Source organism: Nyctereutes procyonoides, unplaced genomic scaffold (genome assembly GCF_905146905.1).
Source record: "Nyctereutes procyonoides isolate TBG_1078 unplaced genomic scaffold, NYPRO_anot_genome, whole genome shotgun sequence".
NCBI classification, from domain to species: Eukaryota; Metazoa; Chordata; class Mammalia; order Carnivora; family Canidae; genus Nyctereutes; species Nyctereutes procyonoides.
The window spans coordinates 19,741,192-19,759,915 of NW_026575160.1; the positions used below are offsets into that span (position 1 = coordinate 19,741,192).

The 18,724-nt window shown below is 40.1% G+C and overlaps 1 protein-coding gene across 1 annotated transcript in view; it reads left to right on the plus strand.

The window, feature by feature from the left end:
* BMPER (BMP binding endothelial regulator) overlaps positions 1 to 18,724 on the plus strand; it is a 247,932-nt gene that overhangs the window by 46,747 nt on the left and 182,461 nt on the right. The window contains exons 4-5 of the mRNA XM_055314875.1: positions 11,348 to 11,430; positions 14,775 to 14,865. Coding sequence (XP_055170850.1) covers positions 11,348 to 11,430; positions 14,775 to 14,865 — 174 coding nt within the window. The remainder of the gene's footprint in view (positions 1 to 11,347; positions 11,431 to 14,774; positions 14,866 to 18,724) is intronic.

Consider the following 18,724-nt stretch of genomic DNA (forward strand, 5'->3'; position numbering starts at 1 on the left):
AGTGCAGGTGATTGATGGTTCAGAGCTCCCATTAAGCTCCCATTAAGCACTTCTCCTTGAGCTCCATGTTGGATGAAGTGTGGGTTTCTCTCTTGGTGGCGATTTCTCCTTATCCTTCTTCAAGTATGATCATGCCCATCAATGACTGCTTTTCTTGTCAGATATTTGGCAATCTCTTTTACAGCTTCTGCCCATGGGTGAAGAAGGTCTTTTTCAATTTTGTCCTGTTTTTAGAGAGGGTGAATTTTTCTCTTTAATGCCCTTATCTACCCATGTTGCAAATGTAATGAAGACCTCCCTCAGTTTTCATGGCAGGAGATTAGAGGGGGGCCACACACAGCCTCCCAGAAGACTCCACAAATAGGTTTGTGCTGTTTAATCAGACACTTTTTCTGCTGGCCACACAGTCCTAAAATCATCCCACGCAAATGAGCCTCAGCTCAAACCTTCTAGAAAAGAGCCCAGGTAAAGAAGGTGGCAGATAAGAAAAAAATGGGCTATAAGGATCTGCATTCCACCCCGACCCCCCAGGGATGACCTTAGTCCTTGGACTGCTCTTTGACAAATGCTCTCTAAAAAGTGTAATTGACAAACACAGGCAGGCTTCATTCTGCAGGGGAGAGGCTCCTAGATGATGCATGCATCAAGCCTGATTTTCCCATATAAACAATTTTTTATTTTATTTTATTTTTTTTATTTTTATTTTTTTTTTAATTTTTATTTATTTATGATAGTCACAGAGAGAGAGAGGCAGAGACACAGGCAGAGGGAGAAGCAGGCTCCATGCACCGGGAGCCCGACGTGGGATTCGATCCTGGGTCTCCAGGATCGCGCCCTGGGCCAAAGGCAGGCGCCAAACCGCTGCGCCATCCAGGGATCCCAACAATTTTTTAAAAGACATAAAAAGGGATATGCCTAACAGGGGTATTTTGTAGATATAGACAAGCTTATTCCAAAATTTATATAAAAAGTCAAAAGATCTAGAATAACCAAAACGATTTTGAAAAACAAGAATAAAAGGGGGAAAATCAGTCTACCCATTTTCAAGAGTTATAATATAGATGCAGTCGTAAAGACGATGAGGTATTGGCAGAGGGTTAGATGTATACATCAATGAAGCAGAATGGAAAGCCCAGAAATAGACTCCTACAAAATGCACAACTGACTTTTGATAAAGGTGCCAAGGCAGTTCAATGGAAGAAGACTGATTGTTTCAACATCCAGTGCTGGAAGAATTAGACACGCACAGGCAAAAAAAATGAACATGAGCTAAACCTCATATGTTATACAAAAATTAATTCAAAAGTGATCATGGACTTAAATGTGAAACACAGAACTATAAAACATGTACAAAAAGCATATAGGAGAAAAATCTGTCGGACCTAGGGCTGGGCAAAGAATTTTTTAGATTTGATACCAAAGGGACTGTCCATAAAATGGAAAAATTGATAAATTAAACTTCATTAAACATTTTTGCATTGGGGAAGACCTTGTGAAGAGAATAAAAATATCTAATTAGACAATGAAAAAAAGACATGAGGAGGCATTTCACTATATTGTATATACAGATGGCAATAGAGCACATGAAAAGTTACTCAACATCGTTCGCCATTAGGAAAATTCAAATCCAAACCTCAGCGAGATATTACTACTCACCTATCAAAATGGCTAAAGAAAAAAATAGCATGATTAACACCAAATGCTGGTGAAGATGTAGAAAATCTCTGATATATTTCTGTAAAAATACCAAGTGATTCAGCTACTCTGGACGAGGGTATAATGGTTAATAGAACTAAATATACACTTACCATATAACCTAGCAATTGCTGTCTTGGGCAATTCCAGTAAAATGAAAACCAATGTGACCTCAAAACTCTGTACACAAATGTTGATAGCAGCTTTAATCCTAACAGGCAAAAACTGGAAGCAACTCACATGTTCTTGAGTGGGTGAATGGTTAAATAAACTGGTATAGCCACACCATGGAATACTACTATGCAATAAAAAAGGACTAAACTATTGATCCATGCAAAAACTTGGATGTCAAAACAATTATTCTAAAAGAATAGAGCCAATCTAAAAAGGCTGCATACTGTATGATTCCGCTTATATAACATTCTTGAATAACAAAATTATACAGATGGAGAGCTGATTAGCGATTGTCCAGGCTTAGAGATGGAGGCTACAAGGGGAGTCAGTGTAGTTATAAATGAATGGCTTGAGAGGGCCTTGTTGTGATAGTACAGTTCTGAATATTTATTGGTTATACAAAGATATACATATGATAAAACTGCATAGAAACACACACACACACACGTACAGGTGAAGCCAGTAAAATCCGAATAAGCTCTGTAGACTGTACCAGTGTCCATTCTTGATTTTGATACTGTACTATAGTTATGTAAGATGTTAATGCTGGAGGAGCCTGGATGAAAGGTGCATGGAGAAAATATTTTTTTGTATCTTCCTGTGAATCCATAATTATTTCAAAACAAATGAAAAGAACATTTTCTTTTTTTTTTTAAGATTTTGTTTATTTATTCATGAGAGACACAGACAGAGAGAGAGGGGCAGAGACACAGGCAGAGGGAGAAACAGGCTCCATGCAGGGAGCCCGATGTGGGACTCGATCCCGGGTCTCCAGGATCACGCCCTGGACCGAAGGCAGGCGCTAAACCCCTGAGCCACCCAGGGATCCCGAAAAGAACATTTTCAAAAGAAAATTTTCAAAAGAAAAATGAGGGTGGTAGGATATTTCTGACAATTTTTCTGCAAGAAGCCCTAAACATCCTATTTAATCAACCATAAAGGTTATGTCTGTGTAATCTGTTTCTCAAGTGTGAAAATCATGCAGTACAATTCATTAATCAAATAGATGGCATTTCATATGCGTGTTGTATATAACTTATTTCTTCTTCATGCTAGTCAAAGAGATTTTCATGGATATCCTTGAACATACTTTGGGGAAACTGAGAGTTCCATTCATGACTCTTTGTGGCCACCATAATTTATCCTCTGAGATGTTTGGTGTTTGGCCGTCTTCAAATAAATCTTATTTTCTTAAATTGCTGCTGTGTGTCCCAAACTGTGAAACATGTTCCTGTTTTGAAAAATGCACGAATCCAACCTTAGATGTTTGAATTTGATCTTTTGATCCTTTATCATTTGTTGCTTCAAAAGGCCTAAAGGATGGCATGATTGGTAGCCCAAGGTAAAGACGTTCAGAACAGAGTTTAAACATAAACCCACAAAATCAGGTCTTGCCTCTTTGGCCACAAAATCTGCATTTTACTTTATAATATTGTTTTTTAGACATCACTGGAACATGATGTTAAAGTAACACCGAAAGGCAGCATGTTATGTTCCTCATGGATATCATTTTTACTTTTGAAGCTACCACATTCTAGGTTTCCTTCATGTGCATGGCAGGAACCAAATAATGAATCGAACATGGGAATTTTGGAGCAAGATAAAAAGAATGACTGTATTATGATCTGGACAAAGTAATTTAGCTTTTCATGATTTCTTCATTTTAAAAACTAGGGGTAAAGTGTTCTCTGTCCTAGAATTCTTTTTGTGAGGATAGAATGAAATCACATGTGAAAACCCCAAGAACAGTGCCTTACCTTTAATAACTATGTAGTAATTTTTATTTTCTCTCTTCTATTTTCTCTTGTTGGAGGATTATTTATTTAATATTTCTGAAAATATTTTTTGGAACTCACCTTTGGAAATGACCTCTGGTGACATTTTGCTGGTCCACATTAGAAAACCAGTCTGATGACTTCATAGGACAATCTCTCCTGGTTTTTACTCTTTTTCCATTTTTGCTCCATCTGAGCTCCACTCAGTTCTTTCTCCTTTGCCCATTGAGGAGCAATGGATATTGGATGTTTAACAATGGGATGCTGAGGATATAATGGGCCTGGCCCCTGCAATGCCAGTTCAGCCCAGAGGGAGAAGCATTCCTGTGTTCTTTATAGTAAGAACAGATCAACTGCAGGAGTGATGGGTGATGTGGATCTATAAAAAAATTGTTGCAAGTATTTTTGTCTCTTAATGCATTGCATATTTCCTTTATTACATTAATTACACTAAAAGTTTGAAAGCATATTTTATTGCATAGAAGCCTAATTTATTTGTGGCTCCTAGAATCTGTTTTATTACCTTAATATCAATGCCAGATATTATATGTATTATAATCTTATGAACTTATGAGACTGGCTCTATAAGCCACAATTTCTTCACTTTACAGTCCTCAGTAAACACATAGATTAGAAATCCAAGTAAGTCACGTGGAGATTTTGTAATGGTGAAGTGAGTTGAATTTGCAAATCATCTGTACTCGTCTAATACTTCTGCATATTTGGCATTTTATTCATAAAGCCATCAAAAATTAAGTAAAATAGCTTCCCATCATTTATTTTTGTATTGATTATTTCATTTCAATCATCTGTTTAATTTCTATTTGAAAAACAAAACAAAAAAGTCATGAAAAAGAATGTTGTGGGGGGCACACACTACTCTTTAAGAACTCCGTTCATGAGGCTGATTCTTTCTCTTGGGATTGAGGAAATGGTTTGACTATAAAATTCCCATTAGCCAAAAATAAGCAAAATTGCCTGCAGGATTCATGGTAGGTACAGCCTTGGAGAGTAATAAAAGCCTGTTTTAAATGAACTCCTAAGGACACGATATAAGCCCTAGAATGGCTAGTCAGATTTTATGTTTATCCCTCTTGATTATACTTCCATATGTTTCTGGAGAACAGTGTCTGAAAAGTGCTTCATTAAAAAAATTGTATTGGACTGGGGTAATTTGGGGCTTATTGACCAAGTCCCAGGGCTAGGGGTAACCTATCAGGTGGCCCGGAAACAGCAAAGAATGGCAAAGCTGTTTGCTCTGCTTCCTTGTACCATGTGGCATGAACTGACTTCAAAGACCCCAACTTCTCTTTAAGTAAGTATGACAGTTTGCATGCTAACCCTTGCCCCCAACAAAAGACAAGAATAAAACAAATTTGGGGTACCAAAGTGGATTTTGGAAAGAAAAGGCACCCTCCTGCAAGTTAATCTAAGATGAGGCTTGCACAGCGTGGGAAGACGGGACCAGGAAAGTGTTGGTATGCTTGTCACTACTTAGGTTTGGTAGGTCCTGGAAGCTCTAGGACTTTCCTTCATTCTGTTCAATCCTCGCCCGCCTGGTACATGAGGGGTAGTAGGGTTAGTCGGTGTTAAAAGAGAGAGGCTTTGACATCTGAGTTGCTGCAGGAAAGCTTTGCTGTTTCTGGAAGTGGAATAGTGGATTGAACTAGTTCACCTGCCAAGAGGAGAAAGACAGGAGGTCCAGGGAATGTCATCTTTTCAAAATTCTTTTTCTGGGGTTTACAGGCATAGCTGCCTGTTAGTGCTTACTATGTATTCCAGTGAAATTGAACATTTCTTAAGTACCTGCCGTATACAAAGTACTGTAAGCGACCTATAAAGGGATGTTTGAAAGCCCTCAGACACATGAAGAAAGAGCACAAGAGCACATCCTGATGGGGAAGTTTCTAGGAAGGCTTCCCAGAGGCTAGGACCTTGAGTTGAGTCTTGAAGGAAGAGTCAGCCAGGCAAAGAAGGAGGGCCTATGTGACCTATGTGTCACTGTGGGGATGATAGAGATGGAGGGGATGGATGAGATCTGGGTTTTTAAAGAAGGGAGCAGCATTTGCAAAATTGTAGGGTAAGATCTTCTTGACATATTTGGGGGGGATTCTATGTGTGGCATGTCTGCAGTGTGGGGAATTTGGGAGCAGCAGATAAGAGAATGAAAAAGTGAGTCAAGGCCTGATCTGAGAGATACATATGCTAGGAAGTTTGAATTTTATAGCAAAGGTCCATGTTTATTTTTTTAAAGATTTTATTTATTTATTCATAGAGACAGAGACAGAGAGAGAGGCAGAGAGAGAAGCAGGCATCATACAGAGAGCCTGACGTGGGACTCGATCCAGGGTCTCCAGGATCACGTCTTGGGCAGCAGGCAGTGCTAAACTGCTGTGCCACGGGGGCTGCCCCAGTCCGTGGTTTTAAATCCTCTCCCGGGATTCCTGGGTGGTGCAGCGGTTTGGCGCCTGCCTTTGGCCCAGGGTGTGATCCTGGAGACCCGGGATCGAATCCCACATCAGGCTCCTGGTGCATGGAGCCTGCTTCTCCCTCTGCCTGTGTCTCTGCCTCTCTCTCTCTCGCTCTCTCTGTGACTATCATAAATAAATAAATTAAAATAAATAAATTATATCCTCTCCCACTTCCTCCTTCTAGATACTGTGAGCCAGTTGGTTTGGAGAAGAAAGATTGGGGATAGGTATCAGTCTATATCTCAGCCAGGCTGTGAACCTTTAGTCATTGATAGTGCAAGTGCATGAATGACCTGGACTTGAAAGAGCACACACTGGTAGCTGTACAGGAGGATGCTTGGCCCTATCCCAGCTGAGAGAAACAGTGAGCCTATTGGAGTAGTCCAGGTGAGAAAGAACTAGTTGAGGCTTAGTTGAGGCAGGAGTGGAGAGAATGGATGGGTAGTTGGAAGAGAACATCTAGAAGGTATGTATGTTGTGGGAAGGGGCAAAAAAGGAAGGGGAGTGTGGTCATCCTGCCACAGAGAAGTCCTGTAAGGTGAAGACTGAGTGTCTTTGGACTGGGTAGTAGTAAGCAGCTGCAGCCAGAGACAGTGAAGTTTCAGTGGGATGGTGGAGGCAAAAGCCTGATAACCCAAGAACTTTAGGTCTGCTATGAGTGGAGAACATGGATAATCCCAGGGACCTGGATGGAGTTCCAGGACCGAAAGGTCTGGAAAGGTAGGCTGAGGCTAATGCTGTGAGGTGCCTGCTGGGGGTTGTTATTGGTGATGGTAAGGTCCAGTTCTCTGCTCTTAGGCTAATGTTAACCTGACAGATGAGAGGTTAAGCCTTTTTAGGGTGAGACCAGGTGGAGTTAAGGCTTATTAGAAGGCCAATGCCATTTTTTTAATGGTCCTGATGACTTTTAACAGCTATTTTAACAACAGAATGATGAAAATATGTGGTATTCTTTCTCTCTTGGGATAATATGGCTGCTGAAATGGTCGCAACTAATAGGAAAAATGAGTTTTATTGCTTAATTGTGGATTCAGTTTGTGTGTGTACTTCCTGTTACCATTGCCATGTGTTTTCTGAATTGACTAGTTGACTAGGCCAAGCTTCTCTGTAAGAGTGTGTATGTTTAAAAATAATGCTCTGAAATTCTTCTCCACCCGGAAAATATTTAACATATAAAAAGCCAAAAATACGTACATAGGTGAAGTGTAGCTAGTTTATGTTTGTTTTTGTCTAACTCTAATTTTGTAGAGAAGAGCTAGTTGGGGATGTGATGTTTTGATCAGGGTCTCTCAATGTTGGCACGATTGGCATTTTGAGTTGGTTGAGCCTCTGTTGTGCATTGTAGAGTGTTTAGCAGCATCCCTGGGCTCTACCCACTAGATGCTTGTAACACTTTTATCTCCCCACTTGTGGCAACTGAAAATATCTTCTAACATTATTAAAAGTCTCCGGGGTGGGGGATGGGAAGAATGTAAAATCGCCCTAGATTGAGAACTATTGGTTCTTAATATATGTTGTAGTGGTTTTATCGGAAGATAACTACTTCCTCCTGCTGCAGTATGGATAGTTTTACTGAAGCGTGTGGAATCTGAGAAGCTTTTTATCACCAGAAGAAAACTAATGAATATTTATAAATTCTCTTGTCAAGAGTTTATTTACAAATACTTGAAGAAAAAAGAAAAGCTACTTTATTGGTAGCCTGACCATGCCTCTGCTTACCCCATTTACTCACTCTTTAAAGTTCTTGAATATGCTGTCATTTAGTTTTAATCTGGGTTGTTGAGGTCTCAATGCAAGGATATTATGCACTAGAGAGTGCCCAAATAATACCCTCTGCCTAGAACTGGATGTGAAAGTGTGAATTTCATGCAGGACATGGATTCTAGCATCACCTTCACACCCAAGGCTTTCTAACTTTGAGAAAGCCACTTCAATCTTTCTGTGCAAATCTTCTCATCTGTGAAATGAAGGAGATAAATTATATTCTCTGTAAGTTTGCTTCTAGCTCTAAGATTGAAATGCTTTGTTTTTTTGAGTGGCTTCCCCTTGCCATGCAACACACCCCCTAGTGCACTGCAACCCAAGATATGCTCTGTAGGTCGCCAATGGTCCATAGACTACATTGCTGGTCTACATTGAGAGAAGTACAGAAATAGAGACAATTAGAAACATTCATTATAATTTGACAGAGTAATTTTATGCCTATTACATATAATACAAAAAATTGAGCTTATATTTTGTCTTCGTCTTTTATTTTAATTTTTTAAAAAGATTTTTTAAAAAAATTTATTTGAGAGAGAAAGAGAGGGCATAAATGGGGGGATGAGGTAGAGGGAGAAGCATATTCCCTGCCAAACAGGGAGCCTGAGACAGGACTCAATCCCAGAATCTTGGATCATGACCCGAGCCCAAGGCAGACGCTTAACCAACTGAGCCATCCAGGTGCCCTTGTCTTAGTCTTTTAAATTGAAACTATTAGTAATTCATTTTTATTATGTTTTATGAAGATAGAAGTCCACATTGGATTGGAAGAAGAAAAATAAAATAAACTGGTCTTTCGCTAGAGGTAGTTTGAGAAGCACTGCCTTGATGTATGATGGAAATATTTTTTTGCTTCTCTTTTTATACTGGCCAATAAGAGAGATATTTAGTATATACCTCCTCTGGGGTTTTGATAAAAAGAGGGGCAAGATACTGCCTGTCTGCTTTGTCAGCAGCTTAAAGTTGGTGGCAAAAAAAAATAAGAGGTAATTCTGTAGTAAATATGAGGTTCTCTTTGGTTATATGTATATATGTCTTCACATAGCTCATGTTAGTATCTTGCATCAAATAACATGTTTATCTTAGAACAGAAACCCAAAGAGCAGTGAAAATGCCCGTTTAAACCCCTCCAAACATTATTTTAACCCCCAACATAAACAACCTACTAGAATGTTTGGTATATGGAGTCTCTGTACTAGTGATGTTGGCAAGGATAGGAAGAAAAAGGAAAAGGTGTGGATTATACTTGCTAAAGAGATTAACATAGATGTTTGGGCATCTATTCTATCATTCAGACTCATCTAACATTTGGGAAAATCTGTTCTGTGGACTCGGGTGTGGTACACTGATAGGTGAACAAGGGCAGTTAAGCAATGAGCACTTCACAGTTTCACCTTGTTCTTCATATGTTAAACTAAGGTGGAGGAGCCAGCCTTTAGACTGACACTTATTTGAGGGAGAAAACATTGCTCCATTCTCTGCACTGTGAACCACTTGTTCGAATACCTTTTATCCCATATTGAGTGGAATAATCCAGAGAGGCCTGCCCTACTCCTGGGAACCCTTCACACATGACCTGGCATTGTGTAGGAACAGTCTCTTGGCTTGCAGTTCCTGCCTGGTCTGCATGGGTTTTGTAGTGTACTTCCTCCTCCAAAGTAAAAAAGGCAAGATCTTTGCTTGCTCTATTAGCAGCAGAAAATCACCCTTTCTTTCAGTCTTTTTTTTTTTTTAAATCCAGAGGATGAAAATATATAACATATTTGGAAACTCCACTGGCAGACTTGGCAGGCGTTTCATATTTACTTGGACTTAACATGAATTGGATTTGGTCCTCTGATTTCTCCGCCTCCATCTCTCAGAACAAGTTATTTATTATCCAGTGAGTCTGTGTTAGTGGATCAGACATGCACATGGCACATCTATTGTAAGTGTGTTTGTTCAGTAAGATTTATGCTAGCCCAAATTGTTTTATATTGGTTTTCATTGTTGAAAATTTACTATATTCATTCTTGGTTTGGCATAAGTATTTGTAGTGTGCTAGGGGTTCCTGTGGTTGAACATTTTATCACTATAACACTTCATGCAAAGGAAATTAAAAAATATATAGTGAAAGCATTTCCCTAATATGTTTCCAATCAGCTGTGTATTTTAGTAATTTGATTTGTAGGAACTAGAGAGAAGAATATTACTGAGCTCTTTTCAATCATTCATAATTCTCTGGCAATTCAGATCATGGTTCCAAGTTTATGAAAGTGTCTCTTGAAATTTTCTTCAGTCCTTTAGTATTCAGTTTGTGTATTAAGAGAGTTTTTATATTTTATTATTTTACTTTATTTTATTTTATTTTAATTACCACAGCAATATCTAAAAGAATTCAGAGAAGGAGATGAGTTTTCTATCTGTGTCTTGGACAAGAAAAACTGATGTGGATTGAGGTTGACTGGCTTGCCAGAAATCAATCATTGGTATTGAGAGACAGGCCCTTTTATTTCTGCATTATCCCGTGTATGTGTTCCTACTTCTGTACTCCTTGGGCTAAGGAATCAGATGTGACTTGTAAATCCCTTTGCTTCATGTACTCCTAATAATCTAATATGCAGTGATGAGTGCATAGGCAGGTGCATCTTCCCTGAAAATGTAAAACATGGGATGGGGGGTGATATTTGGACAAGCTAAACAAAGATCTAGGCTGTGATCCTTGTGCCATTATTTGTTTGGCTCTTTCTATAAGAACTTAAGCTAATTGGCTTGTTTCCTCTTTTGAGATCTCTGGGTCTTTGATTTCTGCTTTTGCTGATGAATGAGCATGGCTTCTGTTTTGGTTAGTGAATTAACTTGTGATAATCCATACATTTATAGTTTTAGATTTTTAAAATCTAGTTCACTATCTAAAAGTAAAATCAAAGTGAAATGTGAAATAATAGCTCTTAAACTGGGAGGCAAGACTTGGAAGATTTTGTCTGGTGAAGATAGTAGCTTGTCAAGTGTCTTAGATGGGTATAGAATTTTGCAGTCATTTCCTATATTTTAATTTTCTGCTTTAGTTCCTGTCAGGTTTTAAACTTCCTTCTTGACCTTCAGCAGTTTTGTGTTCATTTAAGTCTTATGAAGAATCCCCTTACATAGTGGTGATTTTAGCCCTTGTCCTCCTCATACTTCACTAGGCATAAATAAAATCACGAGGTCATGCATTTTGGCCAGGAAAGTTCATCAATCCATGCTTTTCCATTTGAAAACTTCGTCTGGGAGGTTAATCTTCTCAGTAGCCAAAGAATTAATGTAAGTGAAAACCAAGTGCATATTTAGAAGGCTTAGTTGTGTTTTGGAGAAAATGGCCAAGGAACGTGATGGTTCCCACTATCCCTAGTCCTGGCTTAGAAAACATAACTTCCTTTGCTCCAAAAATAAAGGAAGCACACATTCATTCTTGGTCTTTTTTTTTTTCCTGCTTCTGTGTTTCCTGTTTAGGTTGCACCTATGAAGGAAATACCTATAACAGCTCTTTCAGATGGCAGAGTCCTGCACAACCCTGTGTTCTACGTCAGTGCCAGGTAAAGTCTATTTTACTCTACTCAAAGGGAATCAATAGTCTTCCTCAGAAGGATCTTCTGTGCCTTAGAAGACAACACAGAACACCCTCCCCCCCCAAAAAAAAAAGCAAAACAAAAATAAAACCAAAAACAAATAAAAAACCAACTTCTGCATATTTATTGTGACATTCACCATAACAAGACAGGTCCAGGATAGATACCGTATAGCACTCACTTCTGGAAACATGCAGTGGAATTATCCGCCATTGTTAAATTGTGCCTGGAAAATCTCTGGGAAGATGTATATGTCCTTGGGGAAAATTCATGTCTTCCTGTGAGTCAACTTTGAGCAAAACATGAATTCCTGTTAGCAGAAAGAAGTATTGTTAGAGGATATATGTTTTCCTTCTTTGATTTAGAAATATTTTGGACTGGAGCCAATCTGTAAGCTTATTAAATCAAAGCAATTAGTATACTGTAACCTCAATGATTTCAACCTGACAAATTTGAGAACCACCAGTTCAGGTCCTAAGGAGCCCACTGTGGCTGGTACTTGTTGCACTCTGCAAAGGGCACTGATTCTAAATGACTAGTTGTTACAGATCTTCAATAGAGCAAGATAAACTAAAGGAGAAATGTAGAACCTAAATGTTCAAACTCCTTTTCTTATCTCTGAAGAAATATTCAGTTAAAAAATGCTTATCTAATTTTGACATAATTTAGAAATTCTCTGTGGAGAAGATGCTATTAAATCACTTTACCCCTAGCCCCATTTTACTGTTCCAAGATATGCTCTTGCATTTAAAGGTTAGTGTAATAATGCATGTTTCTTTTGGATCTTAAGTATACTGACAGTATACTGAAATCTGACTTTTATGTAGCCATGTTGTTATATTCTCACGGTACATACACTCACTTAAAAGATCATCAATTATTTATTTGGCTAAATGTTCAGTTCATTTGTATAATAAATCAAAATTATTTGTGAAAATAAGCAGTAGGTAGAACAGATGCAAATAATACTTTAAGTGAATCAATAAATATTTGTTGAATTTTTGCTCTGGGTTATAGATTCAACCAGTTTCATGGAACAAAAAGATGAGAGCAGTGAGTTTTAATAATATCAAAAGTCCAATTCATTCTAAAATTTGCACCACCCCACTCGCATCCTGCTTCCTGACCAATGAAATGTCCACTCTTTGATAGGTGCACTCTGAAAGCCCTGTTACACTATCTTTTAAACAAGACAACCTTGTTGGAGTTACCTTTTGGAGTGTAGTATAACATTTTTTTGCAACAGCCAGAGGTCCTGAAGATCCTCAAATTGCATGAGCTGGTGGTGAATTTTGCTACTTTTGGATGAAGAATTAAATGAAAGCTATTATCTGGGAGGAAATATTTTGTTGACCGAATAACACATGAAGCCATTTTCAAGTGTTGACACTGAAACTCCTATTGCCTATCGTCTTTGGTCACCAGCCACTCATTAGGCCCACAGAGAATGATGCAGGAAGGAACATCCCATTATCATTGGAAGCGATCTCAAGGACCAACAGCCCTGGGAGTCAGGAAGTGCTGAACTGCAGAGTAGAGCCCTGAAAGGGAATGTTCCCTACCAAAGATGACCTTTGCTGTTTCATTCTCCTCCTTTTTAAAGATTTTGCCTAAGCCCGGCTAACTTGTTTAGAAATACATTTCATCCGATAGTCATAAAAGCAAACCTCCAAGGTAGTTATAAGAGCTGTCCCTCTGCTCAGCTGGCACCTTCCCACCCTGGATTATTTTCTTCCTTCTTTAGGGAATGAGTTCTCATCTGTGAATGTGGGAAATAGCCACTTACTGGTACCTGGAAGGGAAGGCTTCATTTAAGATACTCCTCTGCAGAATGGCACAATTGCAAACTCTTTAACTCTTCCCTTCTCAGGGCACAAGATCGGTAACAGAAGAGAGAGTGTAGGGTACACTGGACCTCTCCTTCTCATTTCCTGTGAAGTGAGGATGGTATTATCTCCTAGGGTGATGGTAAGCATCAATAAAAACACTTCAGGTAGAGGCTGCATGGACTGGACACGACTAGGTACCAGACAGGTAACAGCTAGTCTAACAACCTGAGTTATTTCCATTTGAGTTGAATTCTAGCTTCTTAAATCTTACTCCTACCAAAAGAGTTCTGATGGTGAAAAACTTACCTTTATTTTCCTCTTTGACATTCTTACTAAAGAGAAAACTGAAGATCACAGACAGGAAATTCATGCTGGGAACAAATCTGAAACCTCCATCTGGATTGCAGATACTAAAGGGAAATTGATCTTGGGCCATAGCTTTTTGCATTGCTTTAGTTATGTAACTAAAGCACAGATCCTGTTTTGATGTTGTAGATTGTGATATTTTGACAGTTGTTTTTTCTTTCCCAAATGTGATATAGACCACAATAAATTCCTCTCGTAGTGGAATCCTCAGGCTCGACAGATATGAAGACATCTAGCATATAACTTTCCTTGTTGGACTGAGATAATATGGTAGCAGACAGGATGAGGAAAATTATCTAGTTGTCAAACTGTTACATTTTTTTTAGCCTGTGCTACCCACTCCTTGCAAAATAAAATTAAATAAAAACACAAATCCATTTATAAAATGGGTAGAGAATATGGAGAAAATAATCCAAAGGCCAGCTCTGACAATTAATCAAAAAATGTGTCAATTGACATTAAAATACTAGAATCCCAAGGTTCATTTGCAAATGAGTCATTCAATTTCATTGTTAAGATCTAAAGGCTCTATTTTTCTATATATAGCATGAACTTTAAAGCAGTTTTATCTAATCTCATTATTTGATGCTGGAGAACCAGGCTCCCTATATGAGGCAGAGTAAAATTTCTAAGATTGCAGAGCTTGTCTAGATATTTCTAGGGGGGGGGGGGTAAGGAATAAGGTCTCCAGAGGCCAGTCTGGGGTATTATGTTTATACTCTGTGCCTCATAATTAATGGCTTAAAGTGTAATAACAATGATAGAAAATACAGTCAGTGTTGACAACTTAAAACAATTGTGAATGAATAGTAGACTCAGCTGCTGGCTGACAGCAAGAAGGTCTTCAATACTAGATTTAAAAGAAAAAACTTGGGGCCAAAGAGGAAGATCCAGAACAGAGCCAATACGGGATTTGTGCTCTGAGTTTGAAAGCATCAAGGCTGTGAGCTGGGGAGATGGGACCTCATTGGTGCCATGTCCTCTGGACCTGAGGCCCACCTTCCTTTGCACTTTGGTGTTAAGATGCTTCCCCTACTCCCTTGGTTACTTTCCCAAAGTGAATCCCTCCTCAGTGGGAATTCCGGGCTGACATGTTTGTGGCATTCTGTTTTTCAGGAAGGTGTTGTCACAGAGTCTGAGGTGCGATGTGTTGTTCATTGTAAAAACCCTTCCAAGTATCTGGGAACGTGCTGCCCCACATGTCCAGGTAACGTTCTCAGGAAGGGAAGGCTTCCAGGCTCCCTGGTACAGCACATCGCTGTGAAATCTCTGAGCTCTCTCAAGAAGGCAGGGTTCTCCCCTTCTGGACTGGAACTTTTCTCACTTGGTGTCTGTGTACAGAATGGGTTTAGAGAGCAAACTCCTTTGCATAGAAATGTCCAGTTGGACTCTTTGGTGTGCCCAGGATGAATGCAATGTGCTGTAGGTCTTGGCATGTGGATGCTCCAGGCTCCGGAGGCCCGCTTTCCACTCCACAGGGCCACAGGTAACGCTTACTTTGGAAGGAAAGGCTGTGGCTTTCTCTTGCTTCCAGAAATGTCTTTTTACTGCTTCATATTGCAGTATCTTGGCTAGAGCTCGCCTTGGTGATGAAGTGACCAGATGTTTTCTGAAAACTGAGAGCTGTGTCCCTAAGTGAATTTAGCTTCGGGTTTTGCTGGTCTCAGTTTTCGGTGTGGTGCAACAAGTTGGACCCACTGTCTTTTACGAGGGCCCCACTGCCTAGCTGACAGCAAAGGGATCTTTCCTTTCCAGTGGCTAGAGTGTTTCCTCTTACTTTTCTGAACAGGATTACAAAGGCCTCCTGCATCTTTTCTTGCCCTTACGTATGAGCCCAGGGATTTTGAGGTGAGAGAATTTTTTTCTGATCCTTTAAGCCCCTGGCCCATGCTCTCAGACAGATGTTCTGAGTTTTGGTTTTGCTCTGAGTGCTTTTCCTCACTGGAGGCGATCCTCACAACTAGCACTCTTTGCTTTTGAGATTAATCTCGAAAGGGCCTTCTGTTCTGCAAAACTTGCTGGGGAATGGCTCAGGTACCATGCTGTGATGCTCTGCAAAGATGAGCCCTGCTCTCTTTGCAGGCAGCTGTTCAACCTACCCTATACTCCTTGCAGTCAGAGATGCGCCTGAACCTGAGTCCCTCCTAGAGTTCATTTTTTTTTCTCGTCCTTAAATGACAATGAGAACAGTTGCTTTCTACTACCTCTAACCTTCCTGAGTTCCCTGGACAGTCCTGATTGAGCCAAACTTCCTTTCCACATTGGGATTTCTGTGAAGCTTGCATTCTTAGATGAGCTTACAAGAAGGCCAAAAACTGGTTGAAAGTAAAAGAATTCTTTCCATAATCCAATTATTTTGTACCTATCAAACGGAGTTTGCTTGAGTTCCTTCTGCCTCTGAATGCATTAAGTGCTTTGTATTTGTATTATGTAACCATACTCTTAAATGCCTAAGGAGTCCTTACTAAGTTAGATCAGTAGCTCTCTAGGCTGCACATGAATATCACCTGGAAACCTTTAAAAAAATCCTGATGCCCTGGCTTCATTTCAGACCAAGTCCATCAGAATCTCTGAGAGCAGAATCCAGGCCCCCCACATAATTCCTATACACCGGCAAGCTTGAGATTGATAACAGAGCAAATTTTATATGTCACATACATTTAAAAATTATTATAGCTCTTAAATGCGAATTCAGTTATGTTGAAGAGACTGTTGCTTTATTGGTACAGAATCAACTCAATGTATGTAACATTCTTCCTTACTTATGAAATCGTCATGTTTTTAGGCTGCCTTTGGAAATGTGGGTATATAAACAGCTGAGTGAATTTATTTCAGCAGTTGAAGTTATCATATTTGAGCAATTGCTTCTTTCACTTGGCTTTTGGTTGAGTTCCCAGGAAGGGAAGGCTGAACTCTATGATTGCAAATACTGCAGTGCTAAGTCCTCATGAGCATCCAGTAAAGGATGAGGCACTGCCCACAGTTCACACTTAAAGACATTAGACCCAATAAGAATAAGTACCTTCCCCAGGCCTGTGAGTTGGGGTTGGAGTCAGGGTATGGCCCCGTCTCTTCCTTGGCTGCCATACTGTACTTACTCCTCCTCCTGCCCCAAACACACCATAATAATTGTTCTGCTTGGGCCCAGATGCCCTGGGAGACAAACCTTTAAAAGTTAGCATGCCCCACACCCGCCCCCTGACACCTGCTTAGGCTCTGTGCCTTCCATGATGCAGTCAAGAATCAACTTTGTTCCCTCTCTTTAGTTTCAAAGGCCAACCTGTGGGATGCAAATCAAAAGACTCAGAAGAGGTCACATCCAGGATGTATTATCCTTTATTTTTTTTTTGGGAAGAAAGACCCAGCCAAGTCTAGGTAGGGACAGTCAAGGGAAGCCGTGGGGTATTCTCCTTGGTAATTCAGAAGGACTGGCATCTGTCATTGATCATAGAATGGTATAATGCATAATGACAAACATGTAAAATCTGTGGTCAGTTTCTTCCTGAAACAGATTTTAGAGCATTCTTGGTTGTCTCCTCTTACCTTTCGTCTGACTTTACTCAGTGATGGTGGGTTGTGATGGGAAGAGTTTACGTAGATTTTTCTTTTAAAATTCCCTTATTTAAGTTGTCAGATGTAGATTGTTGTGGTTAATCTGTCTGGAAATCTGGATGACAAAACCAGTGTACAAACATACATGAAAGAATTGAAGTCCTCTTTTTGGAAGTGTGCTTTGGAAAGAGATAGCTGGGCACCTGCTCTTATTAACAACGCTGAGGTACAGCCTCTGGGAAGGACCCAAGCTTACTAAGTCTTTCTGTATCAGGGAAAACACAAAGAGGTGGTTGATTGCTGCCTCTGGGTGTGGGTATCAAATAGACTTTAAAACCACAGTTGCACTCAGTGATTCAACTTCAGACTCAATAGCATTTGCTTCCGTGTCTTTCAGTGGAACAAAGGGCTCCATATCTAGATTTAAAATGAATAGGTCCAGCAGCCAGATTAAGTGGTTGTGGGTGATCCTTGTTTCTACTTATCAGGGACCAACTGCTTCAAGAGCTTGGTGGGTTCTGTTAATGACTGCAGTTGGCAGGACTTAAATACTTATTCTCAGGGGCATGAGTCCGTTTCTCCTAAGAGCCTCCTTTGCTGATTTTTGGCATTACTGTGCTGGGTCCACCCTCTACTGTTTGGAAAGTGACTTTATTTATTCCAGGAGACCACCTTGTAAGGATAGTCCTGAGGAAAGCGGCTTTGCCATCAGCTGACAGTCCTCTCGTAGCCGGTTTGACATGAGGTTACTGGCCAGCCTGTGTTTCAGGTCATTTGTGGGATCTTTTAAGAATATGGCAGTGTCCCGAAGCATCTTTCTGAATCAGAGACACCTCCTGGGTTTTTCATCCTATTTTTAGCCAAACTTGGTGGCTAAACTGCTTTAATATCATGCAGGGTGGGTCTGAAAAACTGTGTGGCACCTTTTGCCCTGCTGTTCCCCCTTCCTGCCTTGGTGCCTGACCCTCTGTGTGGTGCAGCTGGTAGGTCAGAGCTGAGTTTGAATCCCAGCTCTGCTGCCTGCCAGCTGAGTGAGTTACTTCTTCTGTCTGAGCCCCATTTCCCTCATCTATGATGAAGTGACAAGTGTCCCCACTTTGTACGCTCACTATGCAGATGGAGTGAGATCAGGGGTACAGAGAGCCTGGTAGAGGCTGAACAGTTCCTGAACACTCACCAAGTGACAGCTCTTCATGTCATTTGCTTGGTAACTTGCCTTCTCTCACTTGGCTTTCTTCTGTCTGCCTCTTCCAGCTTCCCTGGGTTTAGTTTTCCCTGGCTGTGATCGGAGTGGTCATGGTGAGCTCGTTAGACTCATAGGGCTCACCATTATGCAGTATCCCCCTTGGGCTGACCTGGCTTCCACTATATTTTTTGCTTTTTAGCAGCTCTGGTTTTCTGGACTCATGTCAATCTTTTGTACTCCTTAAAAAAAATCTATGAAGCAATCTTGTCCTCTGGTTAAAGAGGACACTCTGCTAGGCAGAGGTGGAGGTGGGAGGTGGATAAGTGAG